The 23,226-nt window shown below is 39.0% G+C and overlaps 2 protein-coding genes and 1 pseudogene across 2 annotated transcripts; all 3 read left to right on the top strand.

Annotated features, from left to right (window-relative positions):
- The first annotated feature begins 572 nt into the window (after positions 1-572).
- Positions 573-3,851, top strand: LOC122966197 (cytochrome P450 2K1-like). The gene is made up of 9 exons (XM_044330208.1): positions 573-851; positions 997-1,159; positions 1,359-1,508; positions 1,864-2,024; positions 2,323-2,502; positions 2,604-2,745; positions 2,937-3,121; positions 3,263-3,404; positions 3,508-3,851. The coding sequence occupies exons 1-9, from the start codon at positions 642-644 to the stop codon at positions 3,693-3,695; spliced, it is 1,521 nt and encodes a 506-aa protein (XP_044186143.1). The 5' UTR covers positions 573-641; the 3' UTR covers positions 3,696-3,851.
- A 5,414-nt stretch (positions 3,852-9,265) lies between these two features.
- LOC122966187 (cytochrome P450 2K3-like) lies at positions 9,266-13,289 on the top strand. The gene is given in 8 exon segments (XM_044330197.1): positions 9,266-9,853; positions 9,999-10,161; positions 10,421-10,570; positions 10,910-11,070; positions 11,372-11,551; positions 11,653-11,794; positions 11,988-12,455; positions 12,559-13,289. Coding segments are annotated over 8 exon segments (1,662 nt in total). The 5' UTR covers positions 9,266-9,643; the 3' UTR covers positions 12,747-13,289.
- Positions 13,290-15,841: 2,552 nt separating this feature from the next.
- LOC122966955 lies at positions 15,842-21,844 on the top strand (annotated as a pseudogene).
- Positions 21,845-23,226: the final 1,382 nt, after the last annotated feature.

A 23,226-nucleotide genomic window follows, 5' to 3' on the forward strand; every position in this document is an offset into this window, starting at 1 on the left:
TCATGTTAACCTTATATTATAAGTAAACAGGTACAAACATGCTGTGTGAAATGATTAAAGGAGTCATAAAACAAAACAAAACAAAACAAAAATGCTATTGCACATAATTTTGTTTTTTACATTTTTTTCTCCTGTTAAATACTTTATTGTTTCACCTCTTCAGGCCCCCCAAAAATATCTGAGAAGGTCTAACTCCACAGCACATAAACATGTACAACATGTGATAAGGGATTGGAAGCAAGGTTGGGAAACACTGGTTTGAACTTATAGGGCCCTCAAAGTTCAGGTAAATCATAAACATCTAAAAGAATATGTAAACAGAACCATCTATCAGGGATTTGTAACCTACAGTACAGGTCACCTACACTCTAACCTAAATGTACCTGATATCAGTGATGCTATGACTTAAAAAAAAGTTGATATTTTCTGAGCTTGTTTGTTGTGGGACTTGCCAAACAAGTCCTTGTTATTGAAGTGTCAGGTTTTCTCTCCTTTGAGACTTATCTCATACCTGTGTAAACAGAGCCCAAAAGGGCGGGGAGATAATTAGTAACCCTATAGGAGACATTCCTCGGTGAGGTTAACCCATAAACACCACTGTCCCAGGCTCAGTCAGAGGACTACCATCAACAGAAGAGAAAATGTCTCCTTTGGAAGATTTAGTTTTCTTCCTCTTCTCCAGTCCTACCACTCTGTTGGGGGCTGTTGCTGTCCTGCTCATCCTCCGTCTTGTCTTCAGTAGTTTCACCTCCCAGGAAATAGGGAAAGAGCCTCCAGGACCGAGGCCTCTGCCCCTGCTTGGCAACCTGTTGCAGCTTGATCTCAAGAGACCCTACAAAACCCTGTGTGAGGTAAGTGTAGCACTCCTAATATGAACATAACCCATTTTGTAACATGTTGCAATCTATTTTAATGTCCTTTCATTTATACATTTTTGCAATAATCAATGTTCTTACATTATCTCTGATATATGTTATTGCATTTTTTTTCTTCCAGCTTTCAAAACAACATGGATCTGTATTTACGGTTTACTTTGGAACCAAGAAAGTGGTGGTGTTGGCTGGATACAAGACAGTCAAAGAGGCTCTGGTCAGCTATGCAGAAGAGTTTGGAGACCGAGACATTTCCCCCATTTTTTATGACACCAGTGGAGGTCATGGTATGACCCTCCTTTATTAAACCTTTAATATATGTTTGCATTTCAGCACAAAAAGAAATACTAGACATGAACACTTAGAGCACAAGTAAAATCACAAATCACATTGTATTTACCATCTTTTTAAAAATCTAATTCTGATGAGTGTTAGACATATAAGACTAGTACAGATTACTTCTAACTTGCGTGTCATGTTTAATAGGAATTCTGTTTGCAAATGGAGAATCCTGGAAAGAGATGAGACGTTTTGCTCTCTCCACCCTGAGAGACTTTGGGATGGGCAAAAGAGTTGCTGAGGATAAAATCTTAGAGGAATGCTGCCATCTGATTCAATTGTTTGACGAGTATAAAGGTACAGAATTAATATGTGTGCGTGATAATAACATGACACAGTGTCCTGATATATAAAAATAAAACAATACGGGTTGGAGATGAAGAGCTCCTCATCATGAGGAAGAGTGGTATTTTGTCTAGTGGGTCTTTTATTTTCCATAACAGCACACCTCTGAGTGCATTATTGTGCTCATGTCATGGTCACTTACACAGAAAGAAATGCTTATTTTTTTTGAATAGTAGAAGACTGCAGTTTAAAACATCATCATGGTGTGTTACCATATGTACTGACTATGTTTGAGTTGTCATATCAATCAGTCAGAAACCAAATCTTATGTTTTATAATGTCTTTGTTTCTTGCTTTCTTTTTACAGGGAAACCATTTGATACAACATGTCCAGTGAATTATGCAACATCCAATATTATCTCCTCTATCGTGTATGGAAGCAGATTTGAATACAGTGACCCTCGATTCAAAAACTTGGTGAGACGAGCCAACGAGAACATACGCATTACTGGTTCTGCACCAATCCAGGTAAACTTAATGTTTGGTTTTTGACTCAATAGCATCCAAATGCTGAATATATACGAGTCTGTAATGAGATCATTCCATGTAATACATCATGAAATATGTGCTTTTAAACTCACATGGATGGCACATAGATAACACACACAATAAATCTTACTGTTTGTGTTAAAATATCCAGAATGTATATTTTCATTTTATATGTTTGCATGAAATTTTGCATGCATGAAATGTATCTGTTTGGATTTTTGATTGGTTTATACTTAAATATTCTTAAATCTGTACTATTTTTACTATTATGTCACAGCTTTACAACATGTTTCCCCGACTGGTCAGTTGGATAAAAAACCGGCAACTGATATTAAAAAATGTTGAGATGACTCTCAGAGATGTTAAAGATTTAATCAAGCATCTGAAAGAGACACTGAACCCTCACATATGCAGGGGACTGGTGGACTGTTTTCTGATTCGAAAGCAGAAAGAGGAGGTATGACAACAACTTTGGTGTTTTTCAGCTAACAAAAGATACAACAATGCTTCACAGGTCTGTTTTATAATAATACGTGGGATGGATGTTCTTTCTCTTAGGACTCACACATTATAGACACTCACTACCATGAGGAGAACTTGATATTTACAGTGACAAACCTGTTTGCTGCTGGTACTGACACCACAGCAACTACACTGAGATGGGGTTTGCTGCTTATGGCCAAATATCCACAAATACAAGGTAAGGACAGAGACCAAGCATTTGAATCTTTCTTCACAGGTGTGCATTTATGTTTTCACCAGTTAATGGTCTGAAATACTTGACAAAGAGCAGGACAAAGGAATATGTATGCTTCTCATATACTCATGAATACATGTAGGTTTGTGAACAGAAAAATGCAGGCAAAGAACATTCTTAGTTTGTGTCTCCAGACAAGGTCCAGGACGAGTTGAGCAGGGTGGTTGGAAGCCGCCAGATCCGAGTAGATGACCGAAAAAACCTGCCGTACACTGACGCCGTCATTCATGAGACACAGAGACTCGCCAGCATTGTCCCCATGTCAATTCCTCACAAAACTAGCCGAGACGTCACTTTCCAGGGTTACTTCATCAAAAGGGTCAGTTATTCAAAGCTGTTTCACTACTTTCCAGCATGAATTTGTGGATACATTCATCCACCTCTGAAAACAGTTAAAACAGAGCTTTGGTTCTAAGACTTTACAGAGCCTAATAGACCTGTTCTCTTCTTTTGCATACAGGGGACTATTGTGTTTCCTCTGCTTACTTCTGTCCTGTATGATGAGAGTGAATGGGAGAGCCCACACACTTTCAACCCTTCCCACTTCCTGGATAAGGAGGGTAAATTTATCAGGAGAGATGCCTTCATGGCCTTTTCTGCAGGTAAAGCAACTTTGCAGAGTTTTTATTCTCAAAGAATTGTAGAGTCTTTATTCTCGGGCAGGAATGATCAAGTTTAACTTTTTGCCACTTTTCATTCTTACAGGTCGCAGAGTTTGTCTTGGAGAGAGTCTGGCCAAGATGGAGCTCTTCCTCTTCTTCACCACCCTCCTCCAGCGCTTTCGTTTCACTCCTCCACCTGCAGTGACAGAGGATGACCTGGATCTGACTCCTGCTGTGGGCTTCGTCCTCGGTCCTTCACCTCATGAGCTGTGTGCCGTGAGTCGACAATGAGGTGGTTTCATCACTGCTTGTGGCAATGGCTTGACAACTGTTTTACTTCACACAGGCAGTAACTTCATTACTTGCATGTTCACCACCTTGATTTACATACTGAGTAGCCCCATCCTCAAGACCAGGATCAGTAAACAATGGCCATATACCGTCAAGAGACAGTTTTAATCAGTCATTTGAGACAGCTGTTATGGTATTGGTTAATGTCCAGCCTAAATGTATGTGTTAGTTATGTACACAATAGTCCAAACAGCTTGTTGGAATTTGGGTGTATATGCACTTTTGTAGTATAGAATTGCAGTCGGCCATATTCCTGCCACTGTCGATCATTTTCACAATTTTCACTGGTTTGATTTGTTATATACTATATATTTACCATTTATTTTGCAGCAAATGACAGAAATCGTGTAATTTAATGTAAATAGACACCTGCTTGTTCAGATTAATGATCATCCAAAATTACAATAAAAGTAAGCTATATTTATATTCCAATAACAGCTATTTTAGCATTGTCCCTGTTTTCTTTCTCTAAAAGTCCTGACATACTATTGTTTTCAGGGTTTTTTGGTGGATAGATAGACAAAAAGTGTATTTAACATGGAAGTATGGTAATAAAGAGGGACTTTGGCACTAAAAGTACTAATGTTGAAAGATATCTACTGTATTTCACAATTTGAACAGCTGAAGCTTCATATCAGCTTCATAAACTTTTAAATCAATTTTTGCACAGGAGGACTGTGGATTTTGGCCCCCCATCACTTTCATTGTAAGTGCATTATAAAAGGGATCTTTAAATGGCTAGTATGAACAGGAGGAATGATTATGGTAAGAAGAACCGTTGTTGTTCAGGGCTTTTGTTTTAGCATAGGTGAGGAGGTCACATAGGGTGCCAGCAGCTGGAGGGCGGCCAAAGAGGAGGAAGAAATATTGTGCAATTCATTTCAGATGCCTTATTTACAGTTAAATCTCACTCACATCCAATGCACCTCTTACATTAAAAAAAAACAAAAAAAAAAAAACACACCTTGTCGCCGCAGTGGTCAACGGAGTTAAACTAACACAATTTCAGTTAAGTTGCCAGACAACGCCACCTTGGGAATTTTACCCAAAGAATTATCACTATTATCAATAGGACACAGGTTCATTTACTGGAGGCAAGAGAAAACGTGGTTCGATACTTACAAAATAGTACACTTTATTAATACAATTTAAAATGACAACACATTCATATCAGAAGCGGGGGGGGGGGACTAAATTAAACGCCCAGACACACGTGACAGTCACACACACTTTGTGAAAGTCACCCATGATCCCAGGGAAGACACTACACACAAAAGGGAGGGTCACAGCGACACACACTCAGTGCTGCTTTGACGGACCAAAACTCCCGGACTGGAAGTGACGAGATGGGGGAGCGCAAGAGGAAGAGACAGGGGAAGACTGCCACCTTTATATAAAGCTGAACCAATGACCGCCACCAGGTGGAATCAATTATAAATAGCACCCTCTATGCTGCTACATCCTGATAGTGAGAGGAGGCTACAGGCACACTCTGTAGACTGAGACTTCATTGGAGGTTGGAGGACAGTCACGCAGTTCTACCTTTAACCTGCAGGCTGCTGCTTACTTTGTGGTTTATTTGCTCTGACTGCTGTGAAATAATAATTTTCCGGTAAGTCCTGTTCCTTTTAAGTAGTATAATATGATCCACAGCAGGATAATTCATAACCAGGATGTGGAAAATACCATTATGTGCAGTACAGTATATAAGTATAACCATGGATGGATTTAGTGATCTGGGGGCTCTAGGCAAACTCAGTAATGGGGCCTCCTTCATGCCTTTCGTAGGTGTTTGTGCACTCAAATAGCTTCATGATTTCAAGGGGGGAATTATGAATTATTATTGTGCAACACTCAAAAATGAAATTATTCCTCTAGCAACATAACCCATATGTATAACAAAAGGGAAATAGTCCTCCTTGTTGGCCACACAAGAGAGGTCAATTGGAATTATGATTGTTATTGATATAAATTATGATTTTGCGAGGGCATAGGTCTTTTAAGGTTAAGTCACTGAGTTGCAAGCACAAGAAAATACAACAAGTCAAATCAACAGTTCAACAGCTTAGTTCTGAATTGCCACTGAAATTGCAAATTATGATATCGCCAGGGTTTAAGCAAGTTGATGAAGGTTTTGTAGGAATACTTCCTCGCTCCCTTGAGTGGCTTCTCACGGAGAATGGAGTTCGATGTGCTGGGGTGAGAAGCTGGAATCTGGATCTTGCGATGATCAGTAAGTTGCCCAGTCCAGATTTGAAAAGTTCTCATTGGAAGACAGCTCCTAGTTTATGCTCTCCTAGTCTTGATCCTTAACTAGAGTTTGAGGTTTCAGCCCCTATTTTTCAGGATCACATCCTCAGACTAGCAAACAGCTAGTCTTCAACCAGCATGGCAAAAAGCAAGGGCCAAAAGTAAGAAAAGCAAAAAAGCAAAAGCATGAATTGTCAGATAAGATATTATCTCAAATTTTCATTGGGTGACACACACACATATACTAACATACAATATTAATTTCCCTTAGACAAAATCTAAGACTACATTTGGAAGTCCATGTCTTTTACAGTTCTTTGTTTTCCTTGATCTGGCTGCAAACAGCAGGGATCCAGGCCATGTGCTACATTTGTGTGTGTGTGTGTGTGTGTGTGTGTGTGTGTGTGTGTTTGTGTTCCTAGAGGTGAGTTTATGTCAGCAAGTGGTGGGTTGATGTTTATCCACGTCGTACTATCAGCTCACACTGGGGTGTCAATTGGTCTTGCTTGCTTGAAGTTTGTTGCTTGCAGGATCAAAGGTGGTTTGGGTCAGTGGTCTGGTTCAGTGACCATGCAGGAGATGAGGGGTTCCTTATCTGATCCTTTCTGTTTGCAGGGTGCTGTTTAGATGGTCTAACATAGTTTAGATGGTGTAACATAGTCTGTTAAAAGTGAAAGACTTGTGTGGCATAAATCATGTTGAGCAGGGGGGCTCTCTCATTGGGGATGAAGACCATTCAATTTGGCCATTTTTGACATATGACATATATCTGTGCTGTGGAACTCCTCTATCTTCTCTCTCTCTCTCTCTCTCTGTGTGTCTGCGTGTGTGTGCATGTGTGAGTACATGTTTCTGAGTGTCTGTGTGTATATAGGTAAAATTGAGCTGAACTTCATATGAAGGACATAAATGTGTGGGGGAGTGTAGCATGTATACTCAATGATGTTTTTCTTTTACTTCACAGAAAATAAGCCAAGGCCATGAAGTTTCAGGTTGAAAAATTGTTTCCTTGTATCATTTTTCTTTTAGTAAAATTTTGAAATGAATCAATTTGATCTGAAAACCATGTAAAGGTTAAGTCTGTTTTTTTTTTTTTTTTTTTGCCTTTTTCCTCTTAATAGGCTACTGATCGTTTACCAGCTGTGGGCTTCATCCTCAGTCCTTCACCTCATGATCTGTGTGCTGTCAGTTGACAATGAGGTGGTTTCATCACTGCCTGTGGCAATGGCTTGATTATTGTGTTTCTCACCCTCAAACAGGCAGTAACTTCATTACTTGCATGTTCACCACCTTGATTTACATGCTGAGTAGCCCCATCCTCAAGACCAGGATCAGTAATCATTGACAGATCATGAGACAGTTTATATCAGTCATTTAAGACAGCCAGTTACATGTGACTGTATCAAAGAACGTCCAGCCTAAATGTCTTTATTTGTTCATTTTTATTTGCACACAATAGTCTAAACAGCTTGCTGAGATTTGGGTGTATATGCACTTTTTTATTAAAGTATAGCAGTAGGTTATATTTCTACTTTTCTGCCACTGTTGATCAATTTCATTATTTGCCACTGGTTTGATATGTTACATTGTAATATTTACCATTTATATTGCAACAAATGGCAGAAATCACACCTGCCTGTTCAGATTCACAAACATCCAAAATTACAATAAAAGTAAGCGACATTTATATTCCAATACCAGACATTTTACTGTTGTCTCTGTTGTTTTCTTTCTCTAAAAATCTTGACATTCTATTGTTTTCAGGGTTTTTTGGTGATTACCTAAAGAAAAAGTATATTTAACATGGAAGTATAGTAATAAAGAGGGACTTTGGCGCTAAAAAGACTAACGTTGAAAGACATCTACTTTATTTCACAATTTGGATGGCTGAAGCCTCATATTAGCTTCAGATAAACTTTTAAATATGTTTTTGCACAGAGGGAGGCTTGTGAATTTTGGCCCCCATCACTTACATTGTAAGTGCATTATTAAAGGATCTTTATATGTCCAGTATGAACAGGAGGAATGATAATGGTAAAAAAAACCTTTGTTGTTCAGGGCATAGGCGAGATAGGCGGTCACCTAAGGCACCAGCAGCAGGATGGCTACCAAAGAGGAGGAGGCAATATTTAAAAAAAAAAATTTAGACACTTCATTTACTTTTAAAAGTCTCACTCACATCCAATGCACCTCTTACATAAAAACACCTGATAGTGACAGGAGACTACCAGCACACTCTGTAGACTGAGACTTCATTGGAGGTTGACAGTCACATGGTCCTACCTTTAACCTGCAGGCTGCTACTTATTTTGTGGTTTATTTGCTCTCACCACTGTGTAAGAATAACATTCAGGTGAGTCCTGTTCCTTTTAAATATTATAATATGATCCAAAGCAGGATAATTCATAAGCAGGATGTGGATGTGATTTAGGGGCCGTAGGCAAACTCAGTCATGGGGCCTCCTTAGTGCCTTATTTTTGAGAGTGTTGGTATTAGTGGGTCTGTATTTGTGGTGGCAGAAGAAGTAGCCCTCTCAAAACTTCAGACTATTAATACCACACTAAACATAGTCTGTTAAAAGTAAAAGTCATGTATTCAAACATTTGCATAGATAAAAGTGCAGAAGTATTTTTAGCACAATGTACTAACATTTACTTAATGTCTTTTTAAGGTGGAGCTCATGTTAATTGCTTTATATCTTGCTGGATAGTTTTCTAATATAATCTATAATAATGCATCAAATTTTATTGTTGATTATATATTTTGTGTGTAAACTCTTAATCTGTAATGTAACTAGCAACAAGCTGTCAGATAAATGTAGAAGAATGACGAGGACAGTTTTTCCCTTTGAAACAGAAGGAACTAAATCCCTCCAAGTACAGTTAGAGTAGAAGTATACTGTTGCATAAAATGGAACATTAAAGTACATGTACCTCATAATTGTAAGAATAAAACTTTAGTAAGTGTACTTTGTTAACTTTTAACCATATGGTATTGAGGAGGTTGATGATTTCCATAACTGCAATCATTGACCAGGTTTTTTCTCTGCTTCTCTGACATGAAGTGATCAATGACCTATCACATGAAAAGTTACTCATTTTATTTACTCAAGTGATGTTAGCTACTTGTACTGTTTGTTGTAGTCTGTTTTTTGCTTTTTTTTCCCTGTTAATAAGCTACTGGATCATTTTACTTCTTCAGGCCTCAAAAGACTATATGAGAAGGTTGAGCTCCTCATAGCTCATCAGACATCTTGAAGAATGTGTAATAGTCTGCAGGAGAAGCATCTATCAGGAAATGCTAACCTACAATACAGGTCACATACACTTAGATGTACCTGGAGTCAGAGAAGCTATTATGTAAAGAACCATGTTAAATCAGGGGTTCAGTCCTGCTTTCTTCATCTTAGAAACATTACAAGAATTAGACCATTGTTGTTTATTTTAACTAAGCTTTCAAGTTTTTTCTCCTTTGAGATATGTCTCACATCTCTGTGCAAACAGAACCAAAAAGGGCGGGGAGGTGATTAATAATCCTGTAGGTGTAGGGAAATTTATGATGATATTAATGTCAGCATAAACACCACTGTGCTTTAACTGTCACGCTCATCCAGAGGACTACCATCAACAGAGGAGAAAATGTCTCCTTTGGAGGATTTTGTTTTCTTCCTCTTCTCCAGTCCTACCACTCTGTTGGGGGCTGTTGCTGTCCTGCTCGTCCTCTGTCTTGTCTCCAGTAGTTTCACCTCCCAGGAAATAGGGAAAGAGCCTCCAGGACCAAGGCCTCTGCCCCTGTTTGGCAACCTGTTGCAGCTGGATCTCAAGAGACCCTACAAAACCCTGTGTGAGGTAAGTGTAGCACTCCTAATGTGAACATAACCCATTTTGTAACAGTTTGCAATCTATTTGAATGTCCTTTCATTTACTCATTTTTACAATAATAGATGTTCTTACATTATCTCTGATATATGTTATTACATTTTTTTTCTTCCAGCTTTCAAAACAATATGGATCTGTATTTACAGTTTACTTAGGAACCAAGAAAGTGGTGGTGTTGGCTGGATACAAGACAGTCAAAGAGGCTCTGGTCAGCTACGCAGAAGAGTTTGGAGACCGAGACATCTCCCCCATTCTTTATGATGCCAATCAAGGTCATGGTATGACCCTCCTTTATTAAACCTTTAATATATGTTTGCATTTCAGCATAAAAAGAAATACTAGAGATGAACACTTAGAGCACAAGCAAAATCACAAATCACATTGTATTTGTTAACTTTTCTGATGAGTATCATATCTAATAACACACACACACACACACACACATATATATTTATATATGTATACACACACACACACATACACACACACACACACAGATTTACAGATTACTTCTAACTTGCGTGTCATGTTTAATAGGAATTCTGTTTGCAAATGGAGAATCCTGGAAAGAGATGAGACGTTTTGCTCTCTCCACCCTGAGAGACTTTGGGATGGGCAAAAGAGTTGCTGAGGATAAAATCTTAGAGGAATGCTGCCATCTGATTCAAATGTTTGACGAGCATAAAGGTACAGAATTAATATGTGTACGTGATAATAACATGACACAGTGTCCTGATACACAATCATCATACAATATGCGTTGAAGGTGAAGAACACCTCATCACAAGGTAGAGTGGCATTTCATTTTCCATAACAGTACACCTCTAAGTGTATTATTGTGTTCATGCAATGGTCAGTTACACAGAGAAAAATATGATTTTTTTTCAGTGGTACAAGATAGGCCGTTCAAAATACCATCATGGTGTGTTACCATATGCACTGACTATGTTTGAGTTGTCATATCAATCAGTCAGAAACCAAATATTATGTTTTATAATATCTTTGTTTCTTGCTCTCTTTTTACAGGGAAACCATTTGATACAACATGTCCAGTGAATTATGCAACATCCAATATTATCTCCTCTATTGTGTATGGAAGCAGATTTGAATACAGTGACCCTCGATTCAAAAACTTGGTGAGACGAGCCAACGAGACTATACGCATTACTGGTTCTGTACCAATCCAGGTAAACTTAATGTTTGGTTTTTGACTTGATAGCATCTAAATGCTTAGTATATACGAGTCTGTAATGAGATCATTCCATGTAATACATCATGAAATATGTGCTTTTAAACTCACATGGATGGCACATAGATAACACACACAATAAATCTTACTGTTTGTGTTAAAATATCCAGAATGTATATTTCAATTTTATATGTTTGCATGAAATTTTGCATGCATGAAATGTATCTGTTTGGATTTTTGTTTGGTTTAAACTTAAATCTTCTTAAATCATCTGTACTGTTTTTACAATTATGTCACAGCTTTACAACATGTTTCCCCGGCTGCTCAGTTGGATAAAAAACCGGCAGCTGATATTAAAAAATGTTGAGATGACTGTCAGAGATGTTAAAGATTTAATCAAGCATCTGAAAGCGACACTGAACCCTCACATATGCAGGGGGCTGGTGGACTGTTTTCTGATTCGGAAGCAGAAAGAGGAGGTATGACAACAACTTTGGTGTTTTTCAGCTAACAAAAGATACAACAATGCTTCACAGGTCTGTTTTATAATAATACATGGGATGGATGTTCTTTCTCTTAGGACTCACACATTGTAGACACTCACTACCATGAGAAGAACTTGATATTTACAGTGACAAACCTGTTTGCTGCTGGTACTGACACCACAGCAACTACACTGAGATGGGGTTTGCTGTTTATGGCCAAATATCCACAAATACAAGGTAAGGACAGAGACCAAGCGTTTGAATCTTTCCTCATAGGTGTGCATTTATGTTTTCATCAGTTAATGGCCTGAAATACTTGACAAAGAGCAGGACAAAGGAAAATGTATGCTCATATACTCATAGAATACATGTAGGTTTTGGAGTGAATAGAAAAATGCAGGCAAAGAACATTCTTAGTTTGTGTCTCCAGACCAGGTCCAGGATGAGTTGAACAGGGTGGTTGGAAACCGCCAGATCCGAGTAGATGACCGAAAAAACCTGCCGTACACTGACGCCGTCATTCATGAGACACAGAGACTCGCCAGCATTGTCCCCACATCAATTCCTCACATAACCAGCCGGGACGTCACCTTCCAGGGTTACTTCATCAAAGAGGTCAGTTGTTCAAAGCTGTTTTACCACTTTCCAACATGAAATTGTCTTTGCTGGATATATTCATCCACCTCTGAACTCTTAAAACAGTCCTTTGGTTCTGAGATGATATATGATAGACCTGTTCTCTTCTTTTGCATACAGGGGACTATTGTGTTTCCTCTGCTTTTTTCTGTCCTGTATGATGAGAGTGAATGGGAGAGCCCACACACTTTCGACCCTTCCCACTTCCTGGATAAGGAGGGTAAATTTATCAGGAGAGATGCCTTCATGGCCTTTTCTGCAGGTAAAACAACTTTGCAGAGTTTTTATTCTCAAAGAATTGTAGAGTCTTTATTCTCGGGCAGGAATGATCAAGTTTAATTTTTTGCCACTTTTCAATCTTACAGGTCGCAGAGTTTGTCTTGGAGAGAGTCTGGCCAAGATGGAGCTCTTCCTCTTCTTCACCACCCTCCTCCAGCGCTTTCGTTTCACTCCTCCACCTGCAGTGACAGAGGATGACCTGGATCTGACTCCTGCTGTGGGCTTCATCCTCAGTCCTTCACCTCATGAGCTGTGTGCTGTCAGTCGACAATGAGGCGGTTTCATCACTGCTTGTGGCAATGGCTTGACAACTGTTTTACTTCACACAGGCAGTAACTTCATTACTTGCATGTTCACCACCTTGATTTATGTGCTGAGTAGCCCCATCCTCAAGACCAGGATCAGTGAACATTGGCCACATACCATCAAGAGACAGATCATGAGACGGTTTATATCAGCCATTTAAGACAGCCAGTTACCTGTGACGGTATCAAAGAATGCCCAGAAGTGTCTTTATTTATTCATTTTGATTTAAATACAGTAGTCTAAACAGCTTGTTGGAATTTGGGTGTATATGCACTTTTTTATTATAGTATTGCAGTAGGCTTTATTCCTGCTTTTCTGCCACTGTCAATCAATTTTACTATGTTACTGGTTTGATTTGTTATATAATATATATTTACCATTTATATTGCAGTAAATGGCAGAAATCACATAATTTACTATCAATAAACTAACGCCTGCCTGTTCAGATTCATAAACATCCAAGATTACAATAAAAGGAAGCAACATATATATTACAATACCAGACATTTTACTGTTGTCTCTGTTGTTTCCTTTCTCTAAAAATCATGACATATTATTGTTTTCAGGCTTGTTTGGTGGATACATTAATAAAAGTATATTTAAAGTGGAGGAATGATTCTGGCAAAAAAAACCTTCAATGTTCAGGGCTGCTTCTTAGCATAGATGAGATAGGTGGTCACCTAAGGCACCAGCTGCTGGATGGCTATCAAAGAGGAGGACGAAATATTTTGTGAAAAATTTTAGATGCCTCATTTACTTTTAAAAGTCTCACTCACATCCAATTCCCCCTTTTGACATAAAAACACCTGATAGTGAGAGGAGACTACCAGCACACTCTGTAGGCTGAGACTTCATTAGCTACATACCATCAAGAGACAAATCATGAGACAGTTCATTATTTATTTATATCAGTCATTTAAGACAGCTGCTATGGTATTGGGCAATGTCCAGCCTAAATGTCTGTTTGTTATTGTACACAATAGTCCAAACAGCTTGTTGAATTTGGGTGTATATGCACTTTTGTAGTATAGAATTGCAGTTGGCCATGTTCCTGCTTTACTGCCACTGTTGATCATTTTCACTATTTGTCACTGGTTTGGTTTGTAATGTATTTTTAACCTTTATATTGCGGCAAGTGGCAGAAATCATGTAGTTTACTGTAAATAAACCAGCACCTGCCTGTTCAGATTCACGAACATCTCAAAATACAATAAAAGTAAGCTATATTTATATTCCAATACCAGACATTTTACCATTTTCCCTTTTTTTTCTTTCTCTAAAAATTCTGACATGGGCTTACTATTGTTTTTTTTTGGTGGATACATGAACAAAAATATATTTAAACTAGTTTATACTATGTTTTATCAGATGATTTATCAGGAATTTTTGTCATCAGTTGACAGTTTTAGGCAGTGGCCAGGAGGCGTCAGTGCCGCTGTTACAACAAGCCTGGACCTGCCCCCTAAAATGCATTGTGTTTATTAAAAAGTTATTCATTGTCATGGCCATGTCTTCTCCATTTTTCACTGAGTTTCTGCAAGTGTGTGAGACAGCCCCACTCTGGATTGTAACAGTCAGGCAGGGTGCGTCTCTTTGACGCTTGTGTGGTCAAACACAACGACTACCCAAAGGAAAAAAGGTATATTGGTATTTGATTAAGTATCAAACAGTCACTATGATGTGAAACTGCAAATGGTCAAGACCAGTGGTGGACTCAGGCTGACTCAGGGGGAGGGGTGAAAAAATATATAGGGCACCTGATACATTCAATGGGCCCTCACTTCACAATGTTTTTCTCTCATATGGTGCACCTCATAGGGCACCTTTTTTCATTGAAAGGACACCCAATTCTGCCCTTCAGTATGTTAGACTTAGGGGAACCCTAAATTGCACTTTTTCCATTTGTTTTTTTTTTGTTCACTAGAAGGGCACCCATACAGAACCTCTAGGTCACCCCATTACAACGGCATCATATGGGACTGCATTACATACTCTTTATTTAAAGGGCACATCATGTTTTCTCATTTTTGGGGGTTCTTCACAGGGCACTATCATATTTTCTTCCACCCATGAGGGTACTTCATTCCAGATTGTCACATGTAGAGGCACTCTATAGGGCGTTTCATCCCAATTTACCCATAACCAGACAGTCATTACAGAACTTTGTTATGTTTTCTCCTTCATGTGGGCACCTTAGAGGGCATTTTATCATACTGTGGGGGAACAATGAAGGGCACTTTATTATACTGTGGGGCACCTTAGGGGGCATTTTATCATACTGTGGGGGCACCTAAGAGTGCACTTTTCGGTTGCCCTCCCTGCTCCTCCACTAAGTCCACCAGTGGACAAGATGCTGGAAAAGAAAGCCAGTCATAGCCTACTCTGTCCTTGCAACAGTAGAAAGTTAACAACTTTAACATTTACACATCTTGAGTTGTAAATGTTACCTCAGGGCTGTTTTTCACATAGGAAGTTGGCGCCAGCAGCTGGAGGGCTGCCAAAGAGGAGGAAGAAATATTTTGCAATTAATTTCAGATGCCTAATAAAAACACAGTAATTGCTGACACTGCACTAAACACTTGATAGTGAGAGGAGACTACAGGCACACTTTGTAGACTTAGACTTCATTGGAGGTTGACAGTCACCCGGTCCTACCTTTAACCTGCAGGCTGCTGCTTATTTTGTGGTTACTTTGCTTTTGTTGCTTTTGGTTACCACACAGTGGTTTGCTTTCACCACTGTGTAAGTATAACGTTCAGGTAAGCCCTGTTCCCTTTAAACATTACAATATGATCCACAGCAGGATAATTCATAACCAGGATGTGGATAATACCATTATGTGCAGTACAATATATGGGCATAACAAGGGACGGAATAAGTGATTTAGAGGCTCTAGTCAAACTCAGTCATGGGGCCTCCTTCGTGCCTTATTTTCACCCTTTGTCTAATTGAGAATGTTGGTATTGGTGGGTCTGTATTGGTGGTGGCAGAAGAAGTAGCCCTCTCAAAACTTTAGACTATTAATACCACACTAAACATAGTCTGTTAAAAGTAAAAGTCATATATTCAAACATTTGCTTAGATAAAAGTGCAAGTATTTTCAGCACAACGTAATAACATTTACTTAATGTCTTTTTAAGGTGGAGCTCATGTTAACTGCTTTATATCGTGTTGATTATATATTTTGTGTGTAAAATCTTAATCTGTAATGTAACCAGCAACAAGCTGTCAGATAAATGTAGAGGAATGATGAGGAGCATGTTGAGTACAGTGTTTCCCTTTGAAACAGAAGGAACTAAATCCCTCCAAGTACAATTAGAGTAGAAGTATACTGTTGCATAAAATGGAAACATTAAAGTACATGTACCTCATAATTGTAAGAATAAAACTTAAGTAAGTGTACTTTGTTAACTTTTAACCATATGGTATTGAGTAGGTTGATGATTTCCATAACTGCAATCATTGACCAGGTTTTTTCTCTGCTTCTCTGACATGAAGTGATCAATGACCTATCACATGAAAAGTTACTCATATTATTTACTCAAGTGATGTTGGCTACTTGTACTTTAGTCAGTTTTTTGCTTTTTTTCCTGTTAATAGGCTACCGGATCATTTTACTTCTTCAGGCCTCAAAAGACTATATGAGAAGGTTGAGCTCCTCATGGCTCATAAACATACAACTTGCAATAAGGGGTCGGAGGGAGATATTAATTGCATTAACAAGCCCAAAAGGTTGGGAACCACTGGTCTAAACTCAGAGGGCCCTGAAAGCTCAGGAAAATCAGACATCTTAAAGAATGTGTGATAGTCTGCATGAGAAGCGTCTATCAGGGATTTCTAATCTACAATACGGGTCACATACACTTAGACGTACCTGGAGTCAGAGATGCTATTATGTAAAGAACCATGTTAAATCAGGGGTTCAATCCTGCTTTCTTCATCTTAGAAACATTACAAGAATTAGACCATTGTTGTTTATTATAATTCAGCTTTCGAGTTTTCTCTGCTTTGAGATATGTCTCACGTCTCTGTGCAAACAGAGCCAAAAAAGGCGGGGAGGTGATTAATAATCCTGTAGGTGTAGGGAAATTCTATGATGATATTAATGTCAGCATAAACACCACTGTGTTTTAACTGTCAGGCTCAGTCAGAGGACCACCATCAACAGAAGAGAAAATGTCTCCTTTGGAGGATTTGTGTTCTTCCTCTTCTCCAGTCCTACCACTCTGTTGGGGGCTGTTGCTGTCCTGCTCGTCCTCTGTCTTGTCTCCAGTAGTTTCACCTCCCAGGAAATAGGGAGGGAGCCTCCAGGACCGAGGTCTCTGCCCCTGTTTGGCAACCTGTTGCAGCTGGATCTCAAGAGACCCTACAAAACCCTGTGTGAGGTAAGTGTAGCACTCCTAATGTGAACAGAAGCCATTTTGTAACAGTTTACAATCTAGTTGAATATCTTTTCTTTTTCACATTTTTTGCAAAAAATAAATGTTCTTACATTATCTCTGATATATGTCACTGCATTTTTTTTCCAGGCTTCAAAGAAGTATGGGTCTGTATTTACAGTTTACTTTGGAACCAAGAAAGTTGTGGTGTTGGCTGGATACAAGACAATCAAACAGGCTCTGGTCAGCTATGCAGAAGAGTTTGGAGACCGAGACATCGCACCCATTTTTATGATGCCAATCGAGGTCATGGTATGACCCTCCTTTATTAAACCTTTAATATATGTTTGCATATTATAGGGCCCTCAAAGTCCCGGTAAATCATAGAACATCTAAAATAATGTGTAATTGTCTGCAGCAGAACCATTTATCAGGGATTTCTAACCTACAGTACAGGTCACCTACTCTTTAAACTAAATGTAGATGAAATCAGTGATGCTATGACTTTTAAAAAAAGCTGTTATTCTCTGAGTTGTTCATTGTGGAAGTTAGGTCAACTTGCCAAGACAGGATTAATCCTTTGCCAAACAAGTCCTTGTAATTAAATTGTCAAGTTTTCTCTCCTTTTGAGACTTATCTCATACCTGAGTGTAAACAGAGACCAAAAGGGCGGGCAGATAATTAGTAACCCTATAACTGCAGGCATATTCATTGGTGAGATTAATCCATAAACACCACTGTCTCAGGCTCAGTCAGAGGACTACCATCAAGAGAGGAGAAAATGTCTCCTTTGAAAGATTCAGTTTTCTTCCTCTTTTCCAGTCCTACCACTCTGGGCTGTTGCTGGGCTGTTGCTGTCGTGCTCGTCCTCTGTCTTGTCTCCAGTAGTTTCACCTCCCAGGAAATAGGGAGGGAGCCTCAAGGACCGAGGCCTCTGCCCCTGCTTGGCAACCTGTTACAGCTGGATCTCAAGAGACCCTACAAAACCCTGTGTGAGGTAAGTGTAGCACTCCTAATGTGAACATAAGCCATTTTGTAATCCATTTGAATGTCCTTTTATTTATACATTTTTGCAATAATAAATGTTCTTACATTATCTCTGATATATGTTATTGCATTTTGTTTCTTCCAGCTTTCAAAACAATATGGATTTGTATTTATGGTTTACTTTGGAACCTAGAAAGTGGTGGTGTTGGCTGGATACAAGACAGTCAAAGAGGCTCTGGTCAGCTATGCAGAAGAGTGGCGGCTGGTGACTCAAAAAATTGGGGAGGACAGGAGGAAAACCAACACGGAATCTTACAACAAACCGCATCAAACTATATCATTGTCCCACCTGATGAAATCGGAGGGGTGGGGGGCAATTTTATATGCCAATAAAACAATTTGCTTGAGTGGTGAAAAGGCTGCGTCTTTAAAGACATTTAGCATATACATAGTGTCTCTAAACAAAGAAGAGCTCATTTTAGCCATGGAGTGGATCAAATGCGTCATTTTACCAACAAAGTGAAACGTGTTTCCTATGTATTTTCTTAGTATACAGAAATATAAAGTAGCACAAAGCTTATAATCTGATACAGGAACAGATCAGTGCTGGATACAAGAAAGATTGAACACTAAAAACATTCACAGATCTAAAAGTGTAGGTTCACATCAGAAAGTATTAATGCATGTATCAAATACATGACTTACACACTCTTATCTATATGTACGATATACAAAAAAAAGTCTACAAAGCTGACATGTTAACACTAGGGCTGTTAACATGAACACAAAACTCACGGTATGGATCGTATCACGGATTTGAGTCACGGATCAGATCATTATTAGGATCAGTGAAAAAAAGGGGGGGGGGGGGGGGGGGGGGGGGGGGGGGGGGGCAAATAAAACTTTGTTTTCCATTTATTCTGTAACACACTTACAGCCACAAACAGCAAGGAACTTTTGCCCATGGTCTTAAATGAAAACAACATTTAAGATGTCCAATGTTTAAATAAAATAAGATAAAATATATAAAATATTCAATGCTCAGTTATTGCAATATGAGGCATGAAACCTTCCTCTTTTAAACAGTGAGTGAAACAGCCTGTCCACATCATCAAAACTTGATGATAACAAACATTCACCGCTAACGTCAGTTAGCAGCTAGATGCTAATAAGCTGCTCAGCTGCAGCACATTAAACAGCAGGTAAACATAAATCAAATGTCACATCGGACCCATTAAATGCTGGTTTGATCGTTGCTCTGTTAACCCTGTTAACGTTAACGACATGCTGTCTGTCCATGACTTGTACTTACAGCAGTTTGTTTACTTTGTCTTAAATGAGACATTAAATTTTGCAATTAATCTGCAGTTCATATGTCTGCCGAACCGTGGTGGGGGGGCGATCTGTATGGATCACGGATCAACTACAATCCTACTCCACTAGTTAACACTTGTTATTCCAGTTACTTTAAGCTTATTACTCAATATATGACTCATCTTAAAAATGAACTAAAGAAACTGTCAGAAGCAAGCAGCCAGACCTCCTGCACACTAATCATACAACATCAACAGGTGACTGAACTACCACTCAATTAAAAACGAATGAATGAGTGAGTCCAGACAGCTCACTGTAACTTCAACTAGCAAACTAACGTTACCCACAACACATTATATGATCTCTGCTGCATTCTTGTTAAGGAGATAAAAAACACAAAAAAGCCACACAGAGACATTTAACCATGAGAGATGAAATTAGTGACCAAAGAGACAGAGAGAGAGAAGCTGTATCTGACTCACGTTATCTGACGTCTTCTTCTTTCTTTCATGGAGATGAAGTATTCATGTCATAACGTCCATTTGTGACTGTTGGTCATCTTGTTTGTTAGTTAATAGAACTTTGTGGCTGCTGCTTAACCAGTCTGATATCATTAGCAACAATGACAAACGAGTTAACTCTGGTTGTTTCTCCAGTTGCTTCTCTCTCCAGCCTCCCCGGCAGTGTCCTGCTGCTGCTGCGCTGCTCATTCCAGATCATTTCTCCCATTAGCTTAACAACAGTCCTTAACAGTCCTTCCATGGATGTATAAAGAGTCATTTGATACAACATGTCCAGTGAATTATGCAACATCCAATATTATCTCCTCTATCGTGTATGGAAGCCGATTTGAATACAGTGACCCTCGATTCAAAAACTTGGTGAGACGAGCCAACGAGATCATACGCATTAATGGTTCTGCACCAGTCCGGGTAAACTTAATGTTTGATTTTTGACTCGATAGCATCCAAATGTTGTATATATATCTGTCTGTAATGAGATCATTCCATGTAATACATCATGAAATATGTGCGTTTACAGTCAAGTGGTACATAGAACAAATCTTACTGTTTGTGTTAAAATATCCAGAATATATATTTCCATTTTATATGTTGCATGAAATTTTGCATGCATGCATGCACGAAATGTATCTGTTTGGATTTTTGATTGGTTTATACTTAAATCTTCTTAAATCATCTGTACTGTTTTTACTATTATGTCACAGCTTTACAACATGTTTCCCCGGCTGCTCAGTTAGATAAAAAACCGGAAGCTGATGTTAAAAAATGTTGAGATGACTGTCAGAGATGTCAAAGATTTAATCAAGCACCTGAAAGAGACACTGAACCCTCACATATGCAGGGGGCTGGTGGATTGTTTTCTGATTCGGAAGAAGAAAGAGGAGGTATGACAACAACTTTGGTGTTTTTCAGCTAACAAAAGGAACAACAATGCTTCACAGGTCTGTTTTATAATAATACGTGGGATGGATGTTCTTTCTCTTAGGACTCACACATTATAGACACTCACTACCATGAGAAGAACTTAATAATTACAGTGATGGACCTGTTTGCTGCTGGTACTGACACCACAGCAACAACACTGAGATGGGGTTTGCTGCTTATGGCCAAATATCCGCAAATACAAGGTAAAGACAGAGACCAAGCATGTGAATCTTTCTTCACAGGTGTGCATTTATGTTTTCACCAGTTAATGGTCTGAAATACTTGACAAAGAGCAGGACAAAGGAATATGTATGCTCATATACTCATAGAATACATGTAGGTTTTTGAAGTGAACAGAAAAATGCAGGCAAAGAACATTCTTAGCTTGTGTCTCCAGACAAGGTCCAGGACGAGTTGAGCAGTGTGGTTGGAAGCCGCCAGATTCAGATAGATGACCGTAAAAACCTGCCATACACTGACGCCGTCATTCATGAGACACAGAGACTTGCCAGCATTGTCCCCATGTCACTTCCTCACATAACCAGCCAGGACGTCACCTTCCAGGGTTACTTCATCAAAGAGGTCAGTTGTTCATACCTGTTTAACTACTTTCCAACATGAAATTGTCTTTGCTGGATATGCTCACCAGCTTCCGAAAACTCTTAAAACAGTCCTTTGGCTCTGAGATGATCGATAGACCTGTTCTCTTCTTTTGCATACAGGGGACTATTGTGTTTCCTCTGCTTACTTCTGTCCTGTATGATGAGAGTGAATGGGAGAGCCCACACACTTTCAACCCTTCCCACTTCCTGGATAAGGAGGGTAAATTTATCAGGAGAGATGCCTTCATGGCCTTTTCTGCAGGTAAAACAACTTTGCAGAGTTTTTATTCTCAAAGAATTGCAGAGTCTTTATGCTCATACAGGAATGATCCAGCTTGACTCTTTACTACTTTACAGGTTGCAGGGTGTGTCTCGGGGAGAGTCTGGCCAAGATGGAGCTCTTCCTCTTCTTCACCACGCTCCTCCAGCGCTTTCGTTTCAGTCCTCCACCTGCAGTGACAGAGGATGACCTGGATCTGACTCCTGCTGTGGGCTTCATCCTCAGTCCTTCACCTCATGAGCTGTGTGCTGTCAGTCGACAATGAGGCGGTTTTATCACTGCCTGTGGCAATGGCTTGATTATTGTCTTTCTCACCCTCACACAGGCAGTAACTTCATTAGTTGCATGTTCACCACCTTGTTTTACATTTGTACACAATGGTCCAAACAGCTTTTTGGAATTTGGGTGTATATGCACTTTTTCAGTATATTATAATATATATAATATATTTACCTTTTATATTGCAGCAAGACCTGCCTGTTCAGATTCACGAACATCCGAATATACAATAAAAGTAGGTACATTTATATTCCAGTACCAGGCATTTTACCGTTGTCCCTGTCGTTTTCTCTCTCTTGGGCCTACTATTGTTTTCAGCTGATTTTTTTTTTTTGGTAGATACATAAAGAAAAAGTATATTTCAACAAATTCATACAATGTTTTATCAAGTATATTTAATCATGTTGATACTATGTTTTATCAGTTGATTTATCTGTTACAAAAAGCCTGGACCTCCCCCATAAAAAGCATTTTGTCTATTATAGAAAGTTATTCATTGTTATGGCCAGTTTCTTCAAGTGTGTGAAACAGCCCCACTCTGGATTGTAACAGTCAGGCAGGGTATATCCAGCATTTGACGCTTGTGTGGTCAAAGACGACAACTACCCAAAAGAAGAAAGGTGAATTGGTATTTGATTAGTAAGTGATTAAGTATCAAACAGTCACTATCCTATTTAAATGTTAAAGTTAACAACTTTGACATTAGCATGTCTTGAGAGTTACCTAAGGGCCGTTTTTAGCATAGGCAGGTCCGTATATGGCACCAGCAGCTGGAGGGCTGCCAAAGAGGAGGAAGAAATATTTTGCAATTAATTTCAGACGCCTAATTTACTGTTAAAAGTCTCAGTCACTTCAATGCACCTTAAACATAAACACAGTTATTGTTGACACTGCACTAAACACCTGATAGGATACTAAGAGGAGATTGCAGGCTCACTCCGTAGACTGAGACAGTCATTGGGGGTTAACCTGCTGGCTGTGTATTTGCAGTTCATTTGCTCTCACCGCTGTATAAGAATCACGTCTATGTATGTCCTGCTCCATGTAAACATTATAATATAATCAGTGGTGGACAAAGTACTTAGATGCTTACTTAAGAAACGCTGTCTTCTAAAAATACTCAATTACAAGTAAAAGTCCTGGATTGAAAATGTTAACTAAG

The sequence above is a fragment of the Thunnus albacares genome, chromosome 17, assembly GCF_914725855.1.
Source record: "Thunnus albacares chromosome 17, fThuAlb1.1, whole genome shotgun sequence".
Lineage (NCBI taxonomy): Eukaryota > Metazoa > Chordata > Actinopteri > Scombriformes > Scombridae > Thunnus > Thunnus albacares.